Genomic DNA, 18,199 nt, shown 5'->3' on the forward strand with positions numbered 1-18,199 from the left:
CTTCCTCTATTTCCTTTCACTTTCCTCTTGTCCCACTATTGTGTTCAGCCTTCATTTGGGTTTCAGTAATTCCTCTCAATTATATTGCCCTTGATCAAGCACGACCAGGCCTCCTACACCCTCAATTTTGGATCACTTCTTTCCTTTTCCCTGGGTTTGTTAACACCCATTTCCTTTCCCCCACCTCCCCATCTCCCATGTCCCCCCAGTCCCATTGTTTTATCCTCCAGATTGTTTATCCTGTCTATCTTACTATTTATGCTATTTCTATGTTGAGCAAAATAATCTGCAAGACTGGGTTATATGAAGAAGAAAACAAAATTAGGATTGGAGGAGGACTCACTAAGAACTGTGACTTGCAGATGACACAATCTTATCAAAGACTGAAGCCTCCAGTATGGACCGGACTTCAAGATAAAGAAACAGAAATCCTCACACTCAGTCAATTCAGGGCAACTTGAAAAACAGAGAAAGATGGAAGTTGTCAAGAATTTTATTTTACTTGGATCCACAATCAGTGTCCATGGAAGCAGGAGTCAACAATACAAGTGATATATTGTAATGGACAAATCTGCTGCAAACTGCTTTAGAGTGTTCAAACATAGACATGTCTCCTTGAAGACTAAGTGGTGCCTGATCAAAGCTATATTTTCACTCACCCCACATGCATGCAAAAGCTGGACATGAATAAAGAAGACGGAACAAGAATTGTTATCTTTGAATTACAATGTTGGGGAAGAATATTGACTATCTCATGGACTTCCAGAAAAATGAACAAAGCTGTTTTTGTAGAAGCACACCCAGAATGAGCTGTAGAGGCAAGGATAACAAGGCTTTGCTTCATATCCTTTTTAGGTGTTATCAGGTCCGTCCAGTCCCTGGAGAAGTACATTGTGTTTGGTAAAGTAAAGGGGCAGCAAATAAGAGCAAGCTCTTCAATGACGTGGATTGACACAGTGGCTACAACAATGGCTCAAGTATAATAATGGGCTCAAGTATAATAATGATAGTGAGGATATACATAAGGTTACTATGATTCGAAAGCAACTTGATGACACCTAACTGCAATAACAATATCCCCGGAATGACTATTGTGGCCAATTTATCTGACCATCTACAGCTAGTCTCCACTTTAAGTACTTTTACAAATCCTAATTGTAGTTTAAAAGGGCTTGAAAAAGTTGTCAGAGAAATAGCAATTAATTTCTATTAATGAACTCTATTCATCTATCTTTTTCCCCCCCCAAAATGAATGGTCTTCAAACACTATTTTCCTATAAAAATAATTGCACCTTAACTTAAAAATGCTCAAATATTTTTAAGGAAATTTGAACATAGTCTTGCTTAAAGAAAATAAAATTATGCACAACTTGTACTAACCGGTTCTTCTTTTTGGAGTACAGGTTCTCGCAAAATGGAATTTAAGGGAAACTACTGGCATGAAACCTGCTTTGTGTGTGAGCACTGCCGACAACCAATAGGAACCAAGCCTTTAATTTCCAAGGAGAGTGGCAATTATTGTGTGCCATGCTTTGAGAAGGAGTTTTCTCACTATTGCAACTTCTGTAAGAAGGTAACTACCTAACGAGGGTGAAGGACATGGAACCTGCAGATCATTCCTTTTAGTTACACCAGTATTATATCAAGTGGGCTGATACTATCATCTTAAATCTGTATTTACACATTCACATTAGCTTTGAATCCTCACCGTGAGGATGGCCATCTGCTTGTATCACTCATAAAATTCCACCTGCATCCTGAATTTGACATTCAAAATTTGGTAGTTCTGTACAGTAAGAACTCACGCTCTTTTAAAACAATGTTTATAAGGAAAGAATTGTTGATCCACTTAGTGTGCTAAAGAGCAAACTGGGTCTCCATTGAAATTAAAGCAAAAAGCTTTTAAAATTTTATTTATTTATTGAGGGGGTATAGTGATTTGGATCAGTCAGGACGTAGTGAGAATTCCCCAGGTTGTTCTGATATTCTGAGGGAGAAGAAGCCTTTGTACTGAAAAGTGAGAAGGGAACACAAGTTCCTGAGTAGAGTCATGTGAGCTAGAATTTACTCATGGTTAAAAGACAATAGCAAGTTGAAATTTTACAAGGCTAGCTGATTCATTTTCTAACAAAGATTTCTTGGAGCTTATTTAGTAAGCTGTGTATACCTGCTTTGCAAACATTTTTCTGTGACTGTCTTCACAACAATTACTGACAACTTTTCTTTACAGACCATAACCTTGTCCTCTGGTCAAAGTTCACAAGAAGTTATAGGTTCATGTACTTCACTGTAAGCCCTAATCTAAGAACAATTAGTTCTTATGATGTGGCCCTGCTCAATGCTTGCCCTCATGAAGCGATCACTGAATACAAGGATGCTGTAGAAAAGCGCAGTGAAAAAAATCAGATGGTGCACAGCTATCCAAAAGAATAACATCTGAGGTGTTAGAGGCTTGTCTTCAAACAAGCATCCATCTAAGTGAGGTGTCAGCTAATTTTACATCCAATACTGTGTGATGAAATATGATAAATAATAAAATCCAAGATCAGAGGAGGGGATTGTATTAGACCTTAAATTCTGAGCACTTGCTTGCAGAAAGATATGAATGACAGTGAAAGCCTGAAAACCATTTGCAGAGTTCCCACGTGGATGAAGCCTCTATTGAACTCCCTCAAACCATCACTCAAACCAAAAGAAAACTAACTGTCCTCAAGTCAGTGCTGAATCATAGCAACTCTGTGGGACCGGGCAGAACTACCCTGGAGGGTTTCCAAGACTGTAGCTCTTTAGGACAAAAGAAAGCCCTATCTTTCTCTCATGTAGCAGCTAGTGGTTTTGAACTGCTGACCTGGAAGTTAACAGCTTAACCTGTGACCACTACACTATCAGGACCATTGATGAGAGATGTGAATAGTCTTGGCCTCAGACAGTACATTGAAAAGTGGATTACTGTAGATACAGTCAAACTCATGACCACAGAATCAATGCCAACTCATAACAACCCTGTAGGACAGGAGTGAACAACCCCTGTGAGTTTTTGAGACTGTAACTATTTATGGTTGTAGAAAGATCCATCTTTCTCCTGAGGAGCAGCTGGTGATTTCAAACTGCTGACCTTACAGTGCTTCCTCTACCAGTGCTCCTCACTGCAGATATAGTAAGGTTAAAATTTAACATATTATCACTTATTTTCCCTTCTGACCCAAGTTTAATTTGCCCTAGTTTCTATTACCTCCAGTTTTCTCTCAGAGTAAAGTTTATTTTGTTGCCATTGTTGGTTGTTTTTGTTTGTTTGCTTTGTATGATTTTCTTTATAATAAATCCAGGATAGGTAATCTATTGGGGAAGTAGATTAATAATTCCTTAGGGTTATTGCAGGGCAAGGTTGGGAGCTAATAGGGAGCTAATAATGGGTAAAAGAATGAAGAAAATGTTCTAGAATTGATTGTGGTGATGACTGCACACTCTTTTCAATATATTTCAACTACTGAAGTGTATGGTATGTGAGTTATATGTCAGTACAACTGTTAAAAAAAGAAGTTATAGCTCTAAAGTCTAAGCTTTACCATTAGGAAGACAGAAAGGAGGACTTTGAACAAGTTTATTTCAACCACGGAGCTTTAATTGAGACATAGGCCAGTCATCTTTAATCATGCTAAGCACTGCAGTTTAGCGTCCCCCCATACAGACATAACTGACCAATTGTCCTCTTGAGTAAAGGACTGACAGTCTCTTTTCTAATATGCTCTGTTAAATTTTGCAAACATTTGCAAGACCCTTTTCCTAAAGAGTTCCTTAAATAATTATTTCAATCTTTGCTATTTCAGTTTCCTGAGAAAATAATTCCTTCTTTTATTGAGTTTTAACTGCACCATATTTTAGACCCCTCTCCAAACATTGTTTGAAAACAATAGCCATGAACTTCTTCCCTCGAAGTTAATGATAAGCAGAAGTCAAGCAGCCAAAGTTAAGTTTTCCAAATAGCAAAATGGAGTCTGGCCTGCCCTTTGGCCAGAAACCTTTCATACCAAGAACCTTGATTTTGAGGTTCTTGCACAAGTATGACAGATTCAGAGAAATGAAAGTCTGGGTTACAGAGTGAATACAAGGGAACAATTTAAACTGGCTATTGACCTTCTCAAGTTACGCTCCAGCAATGTCAATGTCTTCCTGATTGGAGGCTCTGGTATTTCCTGAGAAAAATCCCAGCAGACTGAAGAAAGTGGGACGAGTAGCAGAGATAGTACAAATTGTGATGAGCAGGCGGAGTCATGAAACCCACTTGATGTTCTGACAATGGCTTTTAAACAATTTTGATCTATGGACTGCGCTGGCGAAACCCTTGAGGACATTTATACACGTGGATCTGGACGGCTAGATGTCTTACCACCACTTTTTGTAAAGTCAAATACAAACACATACGTGCACACATGCGACGTAATTCTCTATATCTCACTGCTACCGAGTCAATGCCAACCCATAGTGACCCTAAAGGACAGTGTATAAGTGCCCCTGTGAACCCCTCTGAGACTGTTTACAGGAGTAGAACACACCGTCTTTCTCCTGGGGAACCTGGTGGTTTTGAACTGCCAACCTTGAAGATTGTAGCCCAATGTGTAAGCACTGCCACCAGGGGTCCTCAAAGATGTATAATAATAAAACTGCATCTGAGGGGACACCCATGAATCTTCTTAAGTTATAATTAAGGCATTATACTCTAATGAAAACTAGTTGTTAGTAGCATGGCATGATTGTCTTAGACCCAGAGAGCTCCATTCTTGTACCAGAACCAGTGACTTAGAAAATGGCTCTACAAACAGTAGCCGGAGACTTACCACACTATGGACATAGGACTTTCCAAAGAATTCCCTGAATCAGTGCCATGCATTTACAAAGAGATTCTGAAAATGAATTAGAGAGGTTCGTCCCACTGTGTTGACGGACAACTTGATTACAGTTTTGAAACTACTTTCTATATTAATTTTATGCTGAAATACTAACAAGACTTGTAAGAAAGCATTGATCAGACACAATATGAAGTTTCTCTCGATGCTATAAAGATTCAAGAAGGGAATTTCTCTAGTGCATCAGTGCTGAGGGCTGTCTAGGGCGAAGCTCTGGTGCTTCCCAGATCATAAGAATATGTGTTTATAAGTAGGACATCATTTGAAGTCATCAAACATTTATAAAATATTTATATTGGGTAGTATACAGATCATGACATTCAGCGACCATCCACTACAAGTCAAATCATGATTCCCTCCACTTTGCCACTGGGGAATCAAATCTAAACATTAGAGGTCATCTTACCCAGCCTTCCACTTCAGCAGGAAGATAGCCCCAAGCAAACTTATTTGTAAGGTTATAGAGTTTCTTCTCCCCGTTTAAATACTCCAGCCTTTGGTGTACTTATTAAGTTTTCATTTGCTGTGAAGACATTTTCCAAGTTTTCCAATCTTTCAAGCATTGCCTGCTAATCATTTGACCAAACCAATCAAAGGAATCTTGAATTCTGCTGTGACTATCAGAAAGCATTTGAAGTCAATAGGGGGTATTTTAAATTATTTTATTCACATGCACTATTCTACTTTCATTTACATATTCAAAGAAGCATACTTCCTTTTTTCATTTGGGATAGAATGTAACTTTCTACTGAGTATCTTTAAAATTTAAGATATTGGTTAAAGATTAAAAATACCTTGAGGACAACTTTTCTTCCAAAGCCCAGATGTTATAACAATGAACCTTTTTGAGCTTGTCAATAATGAAATGGCTTAGGATGAGCTCAGTAATTCCTACATCTAATTAATTTAAATACAAAGATCATAGGCACTCTCAGCTATCACATTGCTTCTGGCATTATACAGCATTCAGATGAATGCATTCCAAGTTCACAGCCATTTCCTGGAGCTCAATAGCCATTGATTTGAAAGATGATAGGACTTAAAAATGGCTTCACAAGAAGAGTTTTCCAATATATATCTATCCATCCAATTCTAAATAACAATGCCTCTGCCTTTAAAGAGTATTATCTATAGATTAAACTGGCTTGGAAAAAAATATTTTGTGAAGGATTAATAGCCTCTCTGAAAAATCCTAGAGAATCAGACATTAATCTCAATACATAACCGGTACCAATTTCTTAGAGCCAACAAATCAGGCAGTTGCCCACAGCACCCGTATGTGCTAGATAAAAATATTGGAATTGCTTTCTAAAGATTTTCCCCCTCCCCCAGTGTCCACTCGTTTGTCAAGGGCATACCAACTGCTTCATTTGTACAAGGTACTCTGGACTCACTACTGCTGTATTAGCGATTACACTCACGCACACTAACGTCAGACGGAGGTCTGAATGTTCGCTCTGCCAGGTTATACCTGGAGGACTGTGGGCAATGTACTTAATCATGCCACCCCTCCACAGGGGCCTCTCTATAAAGGGTACAAGTAATATTCGCTACCACCTGAGGGGCTGACCCTCAGCACAATGGCAAAAACTGAAACAATACCAAAACCTTAAAACATGGTAGTGATTATTGCATCTAATGGTGTTTATCAATTCCATTCAGGATTGCTACTGCTCGAGCTTTAGGATGAAAACAGATTTTTTTTTTCCCACACCACCATCCTTAAAACGCAGACATGGAAATAGGAGGGGGTCTTCAAAAAGTTCATGGAAAAATCCCACTATCTTTTCATCCCTTGTTTCCATGAACTTTTTGAAGTCCTCTGGTAAGAATATATTATTTTTAAAAATTGGCCAGGCTTATTGGCAGATCTCGAAGACAATAAGAAAGTCAGGGAAGGAGGGACTGATGAGCCACTATTGTTAAACTTTTTTTCTCATCATCCTCAGGAGCCCTGGTGGTGTAGTGGTTACTCATTGGGCTGCTAACTGCAAAGTCAGCAGTTTGAACCCCCAGGGGAAGTTCTGCCTTATCCAATGGGGCCCCTAGAGTCAGAATTGACTCGATGGCAGTGAGTTTGGCTTTGATTTTTCAGCACAATCCAAGAAGTGCTAGTGGTGCCGCGTGCTCCACGTTCGGCTGTTAGCAGCGTGGCCCGTTGTTCCAACCCACCCATTGATCCATGAGAGGAAGATGAAGCTGTCTGCTCCCAGAAAGATTTGCAGCCTTGGAAATCCACACGGAGCGGCTCTGCTCTGTCTGATAGGGTCCCTAGGAGTGGACCCCGTTGCCAGTAGATGAAGCAGTAGATACAGCCCTCACTGTTTCCGAGTCCATCATAAAGGGACCATCAGAAATGCTCTCATTTTGCACCAGGTCTATTTCCTCCTGTCTGCCTCTTCATTTCTTATATTGACTCAAAAGAATCACAAAGGTCTTAAAAGGAGAGAACACCTTCTCCAAAGAGATCATTTTTAAACCCCTCTTGTGGACTTTGAAGAGACCCATGATCGATCTGAATTGTAGTCACTGTCTTTTACGCTGTCTCTTGGCAGGTGATAACTTCAGGCGGAGTAACATTTCATGGCCAGCCCTGGCATAGAGAGTGCTTTCTGTGCAGCGGCTGTAGGAAAGAACTCTACAACGAAGAGTTCATGTCCAGAGATGATTATCCGTTCTGCTTGGACTGCTACAACCATCTTTTTGCCAAAAAGTGTGCAGCCTGCAACAAACCCATTACTGGTGAGTTGTTTGCTTTTGTCTTTCATTTCAATATGGCCCTATCCTAAGATGCTGGGGACACCGGGGCTGCTTCGCTGAGAGAATTCTTGCCCTCCATGTAGGAGACTCAGGTTTGATGTGCAGCCACATCTGTCCGTTAGTAGAGGCCTGTGTTACTATGATGTTGAGCAGGTTTGGGTAGAGTTTCCAGACTAAGACTCATTCAATAGACATGCCCGGCAACATGTCTCCAAAACTCAACCAGTAAGAGCAGGCGGGTAACCGGGTTCTGCTGCACATGGGGTCACAGGGTGGGGGATTGATTTGAGGGCAGCAAACAGCAACCAAAAAAAAAGCCCCCCAAAACCATGGGATGGTTATGATGTTGTAAGATGCTATATAATTGATTTAGGAGATGCAAGAAAAAATGGTTAATTTTTATTTGCTTCTTTTTGAGATAAGCACCTGTGAACAGCCATGTGTACATGTAAATCTTACATCAGTAAAGCAGAAGATAACTGAGGGAGCTATCCAGTGTTGCATTTGAACTGTGGTGCTGGAGAGGAATATTGAAAGGGCCATGAACTCGTAAAAGGACAAATGAATCAATCTTGGTAAAAGTATGGCCACAGTGCTCTTTAGAGGCAAGGATGGCAAGACTGCTTGTCTTATGTACTTTGGATATAATGTCAGGAGAGACCAGGCCCTGGAGAAGGACATCATGCGTGGTAAAGTGGAGGGGCAGTGCAGAGGAGGAAGGGCCTTAATGAGACGGATGGATATAGTGGCTGTAACAATGGGCTTAGGCATAAGAACAAGTATGAGGAAGGGGCCGCACTGTGTAATGTTTCGTTCTGTTGTGCATAAGGTCCCTATGGGTCATAACCAACTTGATGGCACCTAACACCACCACCAACAACAACAGATATCCTCTGTGCCACAAATGGCTGTCAGTTGTCACTCTTTGGTGGCTTGCATATTGTTATATGCTAGAAACTATGCCACTGGTATTTCAAATGGCAGTAGAGTCACCATTGTGGACATGTTTCAGTGAAGCTTCCAAAGACAGACAGATTATAGAGAAAGGCTTGTCGATCTACTTCCCAAAATTCTCACTCAAATTCGCTGCCATTGAGTGACCCTATAAGACCAGGTAGAACTGCCTCTGTGGGTTTCCAAGCCTGTAAATCTGAACAGGAGCAGAAAGCCTCGTCTTTCTCCCCAGGGGTAGCTAGTGAGTTCAAACTACTGACCTTGAAGTTATCAGCCCACCACGTAACCTACTATGCCACCAAGGCTCCCTGATGGTGTTAAGTAAAGCCACGGAAATAACTACAAAATATTGTCTCATTTCATGCTGAAAGATGAGTCCCCAACCCACTCCAGAGGGAAGGTTCTTAAATACAGAGAGGCTACAACAAACACGAAATCAACAATTGTGAGGATAACTCCGACCAGGCATACCGTTGTCTGTGGGGTGGCACTTGAAAACGAGGAACAAGGGCATGATCTGTCCTTCAGTCCTGAGCTCTGGGACTGACTCGAAGTGAAACACAGCTAAAGGGGGGCAGAGATCAGTGCTGGCGAAGAAGCCAGAGATTTCACAAAGAGCCCTGATCTGGACCAGCACTTTCCTGATCTGCCGGGCAGGGTGGGAAATAATAAATCAGAATCCTGCTTCATTCCGAGCAAGGCCCAACCAGCCTTAAAATAGAAAAGGTTCTAATTAAATGCAAGTGCTGCATAAAACGTCTGAAGCTGTAATTAATTACTAGAGTAGCATAGGTCAGGAATTAATTAAATTTCATTTTCAGATGCTTCTAACAAATGGAGGATTCTCTTTTCTTTCTAGTCACTGCCAGTGAGTTTTAATTATAATTAGCTGAAAGAAAACAAGAAGCATTCTACTGAATAAACAACATACAGTAAAATGATTCCAAAAACAAGAAGCAAATGGTAAATCAATCCATGTTAAAATTTTTTTTCTTTTAAATTTTAAAAAATATATTCTCAAGATTTTAATAAAAGCATTATATGTCCTCCATCACACATCTAAAATGCTAATCCTATAATAAATAACTATTTACATCTGAAAAGCACATCAGCTATTCTGTTAGGACATTTACTCCCTGCCATAGAGTCCGTGCGGACTCATCGCACCCCCAGTGCATTTTCCAGCCTGTAACTGTTCACGAGAGTAGAAAGCCCGGTTTTTCTCCCGAGGAGCTGCTGATGGTTTCAAACTGCCAACCATGCCCATCTCAGCCAAACACATAACCACTACACCACTGGAGCGTTTCCAGTCACATAATAATGTGATAGAACTGTATTCCTATTCTTGTTCCCAGAAGCTTGATTGTATTTCATTAAAATGAAAGAGTCTTTTTTCCTGTCTGCCTCCTCTTTCAACTTCAAATCTATCACAATGTGAAAGAGTTTCAGTGCAATTGAAATATAAGGATGATCATTCAAGAGTACAACGTTTAACCCAGTGTAGACCAGAGAAAAGCCTGGGTTTCACTAACTTGCAAAGGGAGAGAGAGAGTTATTGGGCAAAGAAATCCGGGTTCTGATTGTCTATACAGGAGCGCCATGTTTCCCAGAATCACTAACTGCTGGGCCATAGGCTACATCTGGTCAGCAGATGTGTTATGTTTGGCCTGTACATCCCTGCAGCCCCCGAGCCTACCATGAGTGAGCAGGTGCCCCACACTCCCTGTAGGGCCATGGTGACAGACAGTGCGCCCTATTATGCAGGGTTTGCCTTTTCCGTTCCTTGCACCTTGCCCCATCACTCAGCCAGGCCACCTCCTCTGTCCTGCAAGGCCTCGAATCAGCAGTGCCAGGCAGTCCGTGGCTCCAGGACTTGCGCTCTTCACTACTCTGCTATCCTGCCTTCGACGTCATGAGACTACGCCCCACTCTGTATTGATTTTAGTTACAAAATGGCACTTTGGTACATTCAACAGCACCTCAGCTCCAAAATCTTCTTAGTAGAATCTGCAGTCATGGCTTTCTAACTCAAACCATTTCTTCCATAACACATTTCTTCAACTGGGTCAGGGAAAAAATGGGGGGTGGGGTTTCAATGAGGAAATTAAACAACTCAAAATGAGGTTTCAAAACTTTTTGAGAGCCCCAATGACTTTGCTCTGCTAAGATTCTGCGTGTCCTGAACTTGATGAGTTTCAAATCAGACTCATCACAGGTTCATGGGTCTAAGTGATTTCTTTTTCAAGTGGTTTATTGCAGATCAGTCACTGAGCCCAACGTTTTTTAGGTTCTAGCAGAAAAATCAAACGGATCTGCACTAAAACATAAGGATCATCAGGAGCATAAGGTTTCACCCAGTGTAGTTCAGAGAGCTTATTGTGTCTTTAATCTAGAATAATCAGGATAAACAGAACCGCTAACCTTTTTCTTAATAATGTACTCTTTGCTCTGTGATTGAAAGCCACCAGACCAGAATGCCTGAAAATCTTCCAGCTCACTTTACTGTATCTTGATCTGACCTGACAGAGAACGAGACTAGCTCTTCAGTAATGCATCTTTAAAACGGAGCCAGCTGAACCAATGCACCACAAGGAATTCTGACACTGTCGTATAGATTTGTCTTCTGAAAGATGGGCAGTCATGCAAACAATGTGTCATCCTGAAAGCAGTCATTGAAAAAAAAAATCTATATGTTGTTAGTTGCTATTGAGTCAGCCTAAAGTCATGTCATGGTGACCCCAGGTCTAACTGAGCAAAACATCGCCATAATGTTGGTCTGTGTGAGTCCATGTTGAATTGATATGTTAGGATGTTTAAAAATAGTATTCCACCTTCCGTGAATCTGTAAGCCCCTGCTTCGCCCTACTGTGTGGGCTGGAAACGGGATCCCCCTCCAAGGTCTGGCTTTTCCTTTACTGGTAAAATGGAGAGTTGATCAGGACCACACCTGAGCCTCACTGCTTGCAGATGGGACAAGAGCTTCCAATGCTGTGGCTCTTTTAGAAAGAGATGCTGAGGGTTCTGGGGATGTTCTTTGTCAAAGATCCGTTCAAATGGCATCTGGTGAGGTGAAGAGCCTTGTCCCAACTCTGTCCCTTACCAGCTGGGTGAGCTGAGGCAGGTTGTTGACCCTGTTTTGTCTGCAAAATGGGATGATGACATCTAACCCATACGGCTGAGGTGAGGGCTAAATGAGGCAAGATGTAGGAAGGGCTTGAAATAGTGCCTGGCATGGAGTCAAGTGCCCCACAAATGACAGCCCTCGTTCCACTGATTTGCGAGGAGCAAACGGAGCCAGATAAAACAGGTGCCAGAGATTTCTTTCGTAGATGACTTTCTTTCTGCAAATAACCCTCACGGCCCGAGGAGGGAAACATACCCAAAACTGGAGCAGTTTGCAAGCATCTCACATGTTGAATCAGGCTTCTCATAAATCCTGCAGCCAACAGTGTCTATGCTTTACTTTTCTGCAAAATTCCAGAAGAATTACTTTTACATTTGTCCCTGGTATAAAGCTTATGAGTGAAATCACGGAAGACACATCAGCAGCGAAATGCCAGGCATGTACCATGAGCTTCATGAGCAGAGGTGATTTATGTGTAGGGACGGCAGAAGGCCTGCAGACAGCCTATTAATATTTTGAGCAACATCGAGGGAGCTAATTGGCATATTATTGATATACTTTTATTGGAAGCTAATGATGATAGCACCATAGAGAAGCAGACTATAAGTTATCTTCTTTTTTTAAAAAATAGAAGAATGTGGTGGAAAGTTATCTGTCAACCATTAAATTACTTATCAAGCAGTGAAGTAAGGTTGGTAAGGTAGGAAGAAAAGAATTTTGAGGTACGATGCTTATTCTCCCAAATGGAATATTTGGTAATTATATGGGAACGAGCAAAAGAACACTGTTGCAGTGTGATGAGCAAATGATAGTAGGATCATGGCACTACGAATACTTAGAGAAAACATTATGAATAAATAAAATCCTGAACCTAGGGCACACCAAACCCTACCTCAAAACTAATTTCTGGATCCATCCCATAGGATCATATTAGGGAGAAAAGGACCAGAGGCTCAATGAAAACTCAAAACTCAACCAGAGTTCTTAGCAACCCCGTGGCTCTAGTGAGTCTCAAGCGAAAGAGGGATAGGAGTGACAAGGAGCACCTTAAATACTATTTGTGGAGTGCCAAGGACTCACTGGCTAGAGTCGATCAAATGTGTAGACTTTGTCACATCTGTAGACTGTCGTCTTTTCAGCTGAAGCTGGCCATGGTAAGAAGGTCATCCTGTTGGGATAGCTCCGTGAGAGGCTCAATGAAGGTGCCATTTGAGGACCTTCAGAAATGTGTCCTACAGCGCACCGGGGCCAGGTGACTGGATCCAGAGTAAAAGCAGATCTGTGAAAAGACAGAGGATATTACAATTATTAAGAACATCAAACAGCAAGTGAGGCAGTGAACATTTTATCATTTTATCTTCATTTCACAGCTAAGAAAACTGAGGATCACCCACAGAGAGAAAGGAAATTGGATTCAAGTAGATTCAAAAATCTCTCTGCCCTGCACTGTATTTCTTTCTATATCATAGGCATCCTTTCTGCTTCCAAAATTGGGTGGTTTTTTCTATGCAGATTCCAGCTACTTGTATAGACAATGAAAGAATTTCCCTGGCAGTGTGGTTAGCTGACATAGGAAATTGTCTCCAGCTGAGAGAACCCCAGAATAAGGACCGAGGAAAAGGGAGGCAGCTTTGTTGGCCATTTGTAAAGGTTCACTTGCCTCCATGTTGCCCGTTTTCACTGCTATGCTCCCAGCCCCGATCGTTGAAGGAATTGCTTCATCAGTTACTCTTTTCTCACCGATTCCTTCCTAGGTCTCAGAGGGGCCAAGTTTATCTGCTTTCAAGACCGCCAGTGGCACAGTGAGTGCTTTAACTGTGGGAGGTGCTCCGTCTCCCTGGTGGGGGAAGGCTTCCTGACCCAGAACAAGGACATCTTCTGTCGCAAGTGCAGCTCGGGGATGGACACTGACCTGTAGACAGACACCTCTGTCTCCATCTGGACTTCACGTTGCTTTTGTTCTCACTAAATACCGAACTTGGTGGAAGTAGTAGTTTTTGACTTGAGTTTTAGAAAATATTCATGTCGACTTTAGAGTGGCAGAGCTTCTGCACACACTTAGCTTGAACTGTAATGTAAGGGGAGGCGCACAGCGCTCAGCAATGACTGTGTACTAAGTCAGCCGGTGCAGCTCCTGGTGAAACACTGCTCTCTGTTGTTAGGATCAGGGCACTGTCACAGCTTCAAATAAAGTAGATGCCTATCCTAGCAGGCCTGGGGATGTTTCCAAAAACAGTTATTTTTTCCAACACTAAAGCTTATGAATGAAATCACGGAAGACACATCAGCAGTGAAATGCCAGGCGTGTATCATGAGGTGAGCAGAGGTGATTTATGTGTAGGGACAGAAGTCCTGCAGACAGCCTATTAATATTTTGAGCAACATCGAGGGAGCTAATTGGCATATTATTGATATACTCTTATTGGAAGCTAATGATGATAGCACCATAGAGAAGCAGACTATAAGTTATCTTTTTTAAAAAAATAGAAGAATGTGGTGGAAAGTTATCTGTCAACCATTAAATTACTTATCAAGCAGTGAAGTAAGGATGGTAAGGTAGGAAGAAAAGAATTTTGAGGTACAATGCTTATTCCCCCAAATGGAATCTTTGGTAATTATATGGGAACGAGCAAAAGAACACTGTTGCAGTGTGATGAGCAAATGATAGTAGGGTCATGGCACTAAGAATACTTAAAGAAAACATTATGAATAAATAAAATCTTGAACCTAGGGCACACCAAACCCTACCTCAAAACTAATTTCTGGATCCAAATAAAGCATTTATGAGACACGTTTGCATTGCCAGGTAGTTATTATACAGGATATGATAGACTGACAATGAGTGGTAGAAGAGAACTGATTAGGAAAATTGACTTATGACTTCTATAACCTTAATCAAGGACCCTATCCTGATGGCAGAGTTTTGAAAATGCTAGGCTGCTAACAGAAAGGTTGGCTGTTTGAACCCACCAGCCACTCAGTGGGCGCAAGATGTGGCAATTTGCTTCTGCAGAGATTTGCTGTCCTAGAGAGGCCACGGAACACATCTACTTGGTTGCATAGGGCTGCTGTGATTTCAAATCACCTCAACGTAAGGGTGGTGGGTTCATTGTCTGTATCACTCGTTTGCTGCTCACACACAGTGATTCTGGAGTTGAAAAACAAGCTGCATTTGCTCTCATCCGCACTGTGTCCGTAGCCAGTTGATCCCGTTCCAGGTGGGAACAGCAGCACTTGGGCACAGACGTTGCTAGGGCTCTGCTCCCGTAGAGGCAAGGAAGGGATCATTGCTGCCAAGGCATAGGTTTCCTCCTGTTTTGTATTAAATTTCTCTTCAAAGTTCACAATGATTGTTCGAAATGCTTACAGGTTCCATGAAGTGCAAGTCTGTTTTCTCACGTGGAGCAAACCAAGGATCATCATTGCCCCCCAAAGGGAAACCTTTAAAACAAATAGATTGTTAAATCATCTCTTGTGGAAATGAGCTGTAGGGAAGGGATTGAATGTTGGAACATGATTTTCATCCAGATTTCTCAAGGCATAATAGAATGCATAATTAACTCTGAGCCTCATGTATTTTGCCCTCTAAAATTGCATAGATGATTAATGGGCAGACGTAAAAGTGGGTTTTAAAGGAATCTAGTAATAATAAGAACTGAAAAAAGTAATTCACTGCTGAGAATTCAGGACTGGCAACATTGCATAATAGAGTAATGTGGGCTGTAGGTGGCCCCACCCCACTGTCTCCACATCACGCCATCCACCTCTTCCTTTTGAACCAATCATGCTCCAGAGTATCAATTGACTGTGCGACCAGGGGGTGCACCCCGAACCGTGAGCAGCTCCTAGAAATCCATCAGTGTTCGTGGCAGCGCAAAGAAGCAACCCTCTCAGTTAAAAGTCCGTTACTGCATGTTGATCTTCAGATCTGAATGAACCATCAGATACCAACGAATGGCCCCATCTCCCGGCCCCTGAGCACTGTTTCCCGAGGGTGGAAAACAGGGAAAGCAGCCTCTGCTTTGCGCAGTCCGTCATAACCCTGGTTTCGTGTTTCAAGGGGGGCAAGGAGGAGGCCAGGAGGAAACATCACAGAGGCATATTTTTGTTACTGTCTGCGTTCAGATTACGGCATAGCAACAAAGGTTCTGAGTGAGTTCTAATCATATGCTATGGCTGATTTTAATGATTAAAACAGCATTTCAGGAGACTCAATTAAAATTGTTATGGAAACACAACTTTTGAAATAACAGTGCAAAATCATTTAGAGATGCAGGGGAGTCAGAGGTAGAGACAAAAGGTGAGACGACAGCAACTATTTGAAAAAAGATTTGCCCCTTTTGGGATCGACAGTTCCTCAGTTGTATTTGTCCTGTGAAATGTTGGCAAAACTATATCTGATTTGAAACTTCTTACCTAGAACTGAATATGCCACCTTTTTTTAGCTCTAGAAACTAATAGCATCTGACATATTTAGAAAGCCATGCCATTGGAAATCTGGACTGCTGTGCAACCTGTGATGCTTCTTCCATTCACCAATGACAGATGGCTATGTCATGCAGGATACTTTGCTTAGCTAAGCAGTGGGTGATATCTGAGACTGTGTGTGTGTGTGTGTGTGTGTGTGTGTGCCCATGCACATTCAATCTTTATAATTAAATTTATCTCAACTACTTCCTAGTGACCTTGTTATACTTGGATAACTAGAAAACTGTCTTATTATATATGTTTTGACATATAAATACTACAATATTTAGAAGATGGTTTCGTCTTTAACGACTTATAAAACATGTGCTTATACGTGATAGTGCAGTAGTTAAACACTTTTGGTTTACCAAAAGGTGGGTGATTTGAGCCTGCACAGTGGCTCTGTAGGCCAAAAGACATGGCGATTTGCTCCCATAAAGAATACAACCTAGTTAATTAACCCCATGAGGCATTTCTACCCTGATCTATACAGTCACTCTGAGTCAGAATCAACTCCGTGGCAGTGATTTTATTTTATTTTAAATAGGATCACTACAGAGACCTGATAACCCTGTTGAATGGGATTGATGGCGATGAGTTGGATTCTACTTAATGGCACACAGCAACAGCAATATGTCCCAAATCAGAGTTCCCCCAGTATGGGGACTGCCAGGGTAGATCAAGACATAGGAATGTGGGAGGGCCAGAGAGCCATCCTTCATGGTTAAAAAATAGTGCCACCATCCTCCCCATAGCACCACCATGCCAAAAATACTGGAATGTGTATAGAATGATCTAGACAGATCAAAGGAAATGTCATCTATGGGAATTGATCTCAGCACGATGCAAAGCCCTCAAACCGACCTCTCCAAGGATGGAAACGGCTGTCTCAGGAAGTAGTGACTTCCCGGTGACTGAACGGGTGACATCTGCACAGGCAGGAAAGCAATAGAAAAAAGTCCGTGTGTTAATAACAACCAGATGGCTTGGGAGCATCTGAGCGACTGTGCCAGAGAGCACAAAGAACAGAAAGTGCTAAAACACAAAAGGTCAGTTGAAGGAAGAATATTTACTCCTGGAATAAAAGGTTTAGATTTGAAGTTATGGGCAAAGGATACCAACTGGTTTTTACCTAGAAGGGGGAAGGGATTGGGACCTTGTGTTTAGGTATTTGAGGAACACGATGGTAGTGATTCTGCACGGAACAGAAAGGGAGAGGGCAGGGTTTCGAAGGTTAGGTCAAGCTGGAATAGTACGTTTCACTCCAAGGTCCAGAGAAGAAAAAGAGAAGCAAAAGAAAATGCAAGCCAAGGGCAAGATTTGTTGATATAAGTGAGTGGACTGATAAAGCAAAACATTTCATGTTGGTGATTAAAGATAGCAAAGGAAAAGCTGAAAAGAATTTCAGTTTTCATTTAACGGAATTATTAGAAATGGTCCATCTGGCTAGAAGGGGCATCCGAGTTAACTTGAGTGACGGGGGAGGTAGTAAGTAGTAAGAGGGAAGACAGAGGCAAAGAGAAAAAGGAAGTCACACCAGGTCAACCTACAGTCATTGCTTAAGTGAAGTTTGATAGTGATGTGATGATCATGGGCTCAGAATTTTTAAATGGCTTTAAGAAATGAAATTCTCCATTAAGTATTGGATTATGAGACTGGCCCACCATTGTGATAATGCTTAACATCGATCACAAATGGTGCCAATAAAAAATTCACTGCAAAATTCAGTACAACTGATAACAAAAGTAGTGTTGATAGCATAAGCATTAAGAATGTGAACCACAAGGTTCAAACGCATTAGTCACTCCACAGGAAAAGATGCAGATGTCTGCTCCCATCAAAATGTATGCCCTTGGAGTGGAGACCCCATGCCCATCTGTAGACACTTGGACATCCCCTCACAGAGGGGTCACGGGGAAGAGATGAACCAGTCAGGGTGCAGTATAGCACTGATGCAATGCACAACTTTACTCTAGTTTGTTGGTGCTTC

At 41.6% G+C, this 18,199-nt stretch overlaps 1 protein-coding gene across 2 annotated transcripts in view; it reads left to right on the forward strand.

The window, feature by feature from the left end:
- The window catches only part of FHL5 (four and a half LIM domains 5), a 47,114-nt gene extending 29,043 nt beyond the window's left edge, over positions 1–18,071 (forward strand). For both annotated transcript variants that reach the window (XM_004710909.2, XM_045294495.1), the window contains exons 4-6: positions 1,404–1,573; positions 7,460–7,646; positions 13,497–18,071. In XM_004710909.2, coding sequence (XP_004710966.1) covers positions 1,404–1,573; positions 7,460–7,646; positions 13,497–13,660 — 521 coding nt within the window. In that variant the 3' untranslated portion in view covers positions 13,661–18,071. The remainder of the gene's footprint in view (positions 1–1,403; positions 1,574–7,459; positions 7,647–13,496) is intronic.
- Positions 18,072–18,199: the final 128 nt, after the last annotated feature.

Source organism: Echinops telfairi, unplaced genomic scaffold, assembly GCF_000313985.2.
Source record: "Echinops telfairi isolate 266 unplaced genomic scaffold, ASM31398v2 ScPeMD7_3533;HRSCAF=4204_0, whole genome shotgun sequence".
NCBI lineage: Eukaryota > Metazoa > Chordata > Mammalia > Afrosoricida > Tenrecidae > Echinops > Echinops telfairi.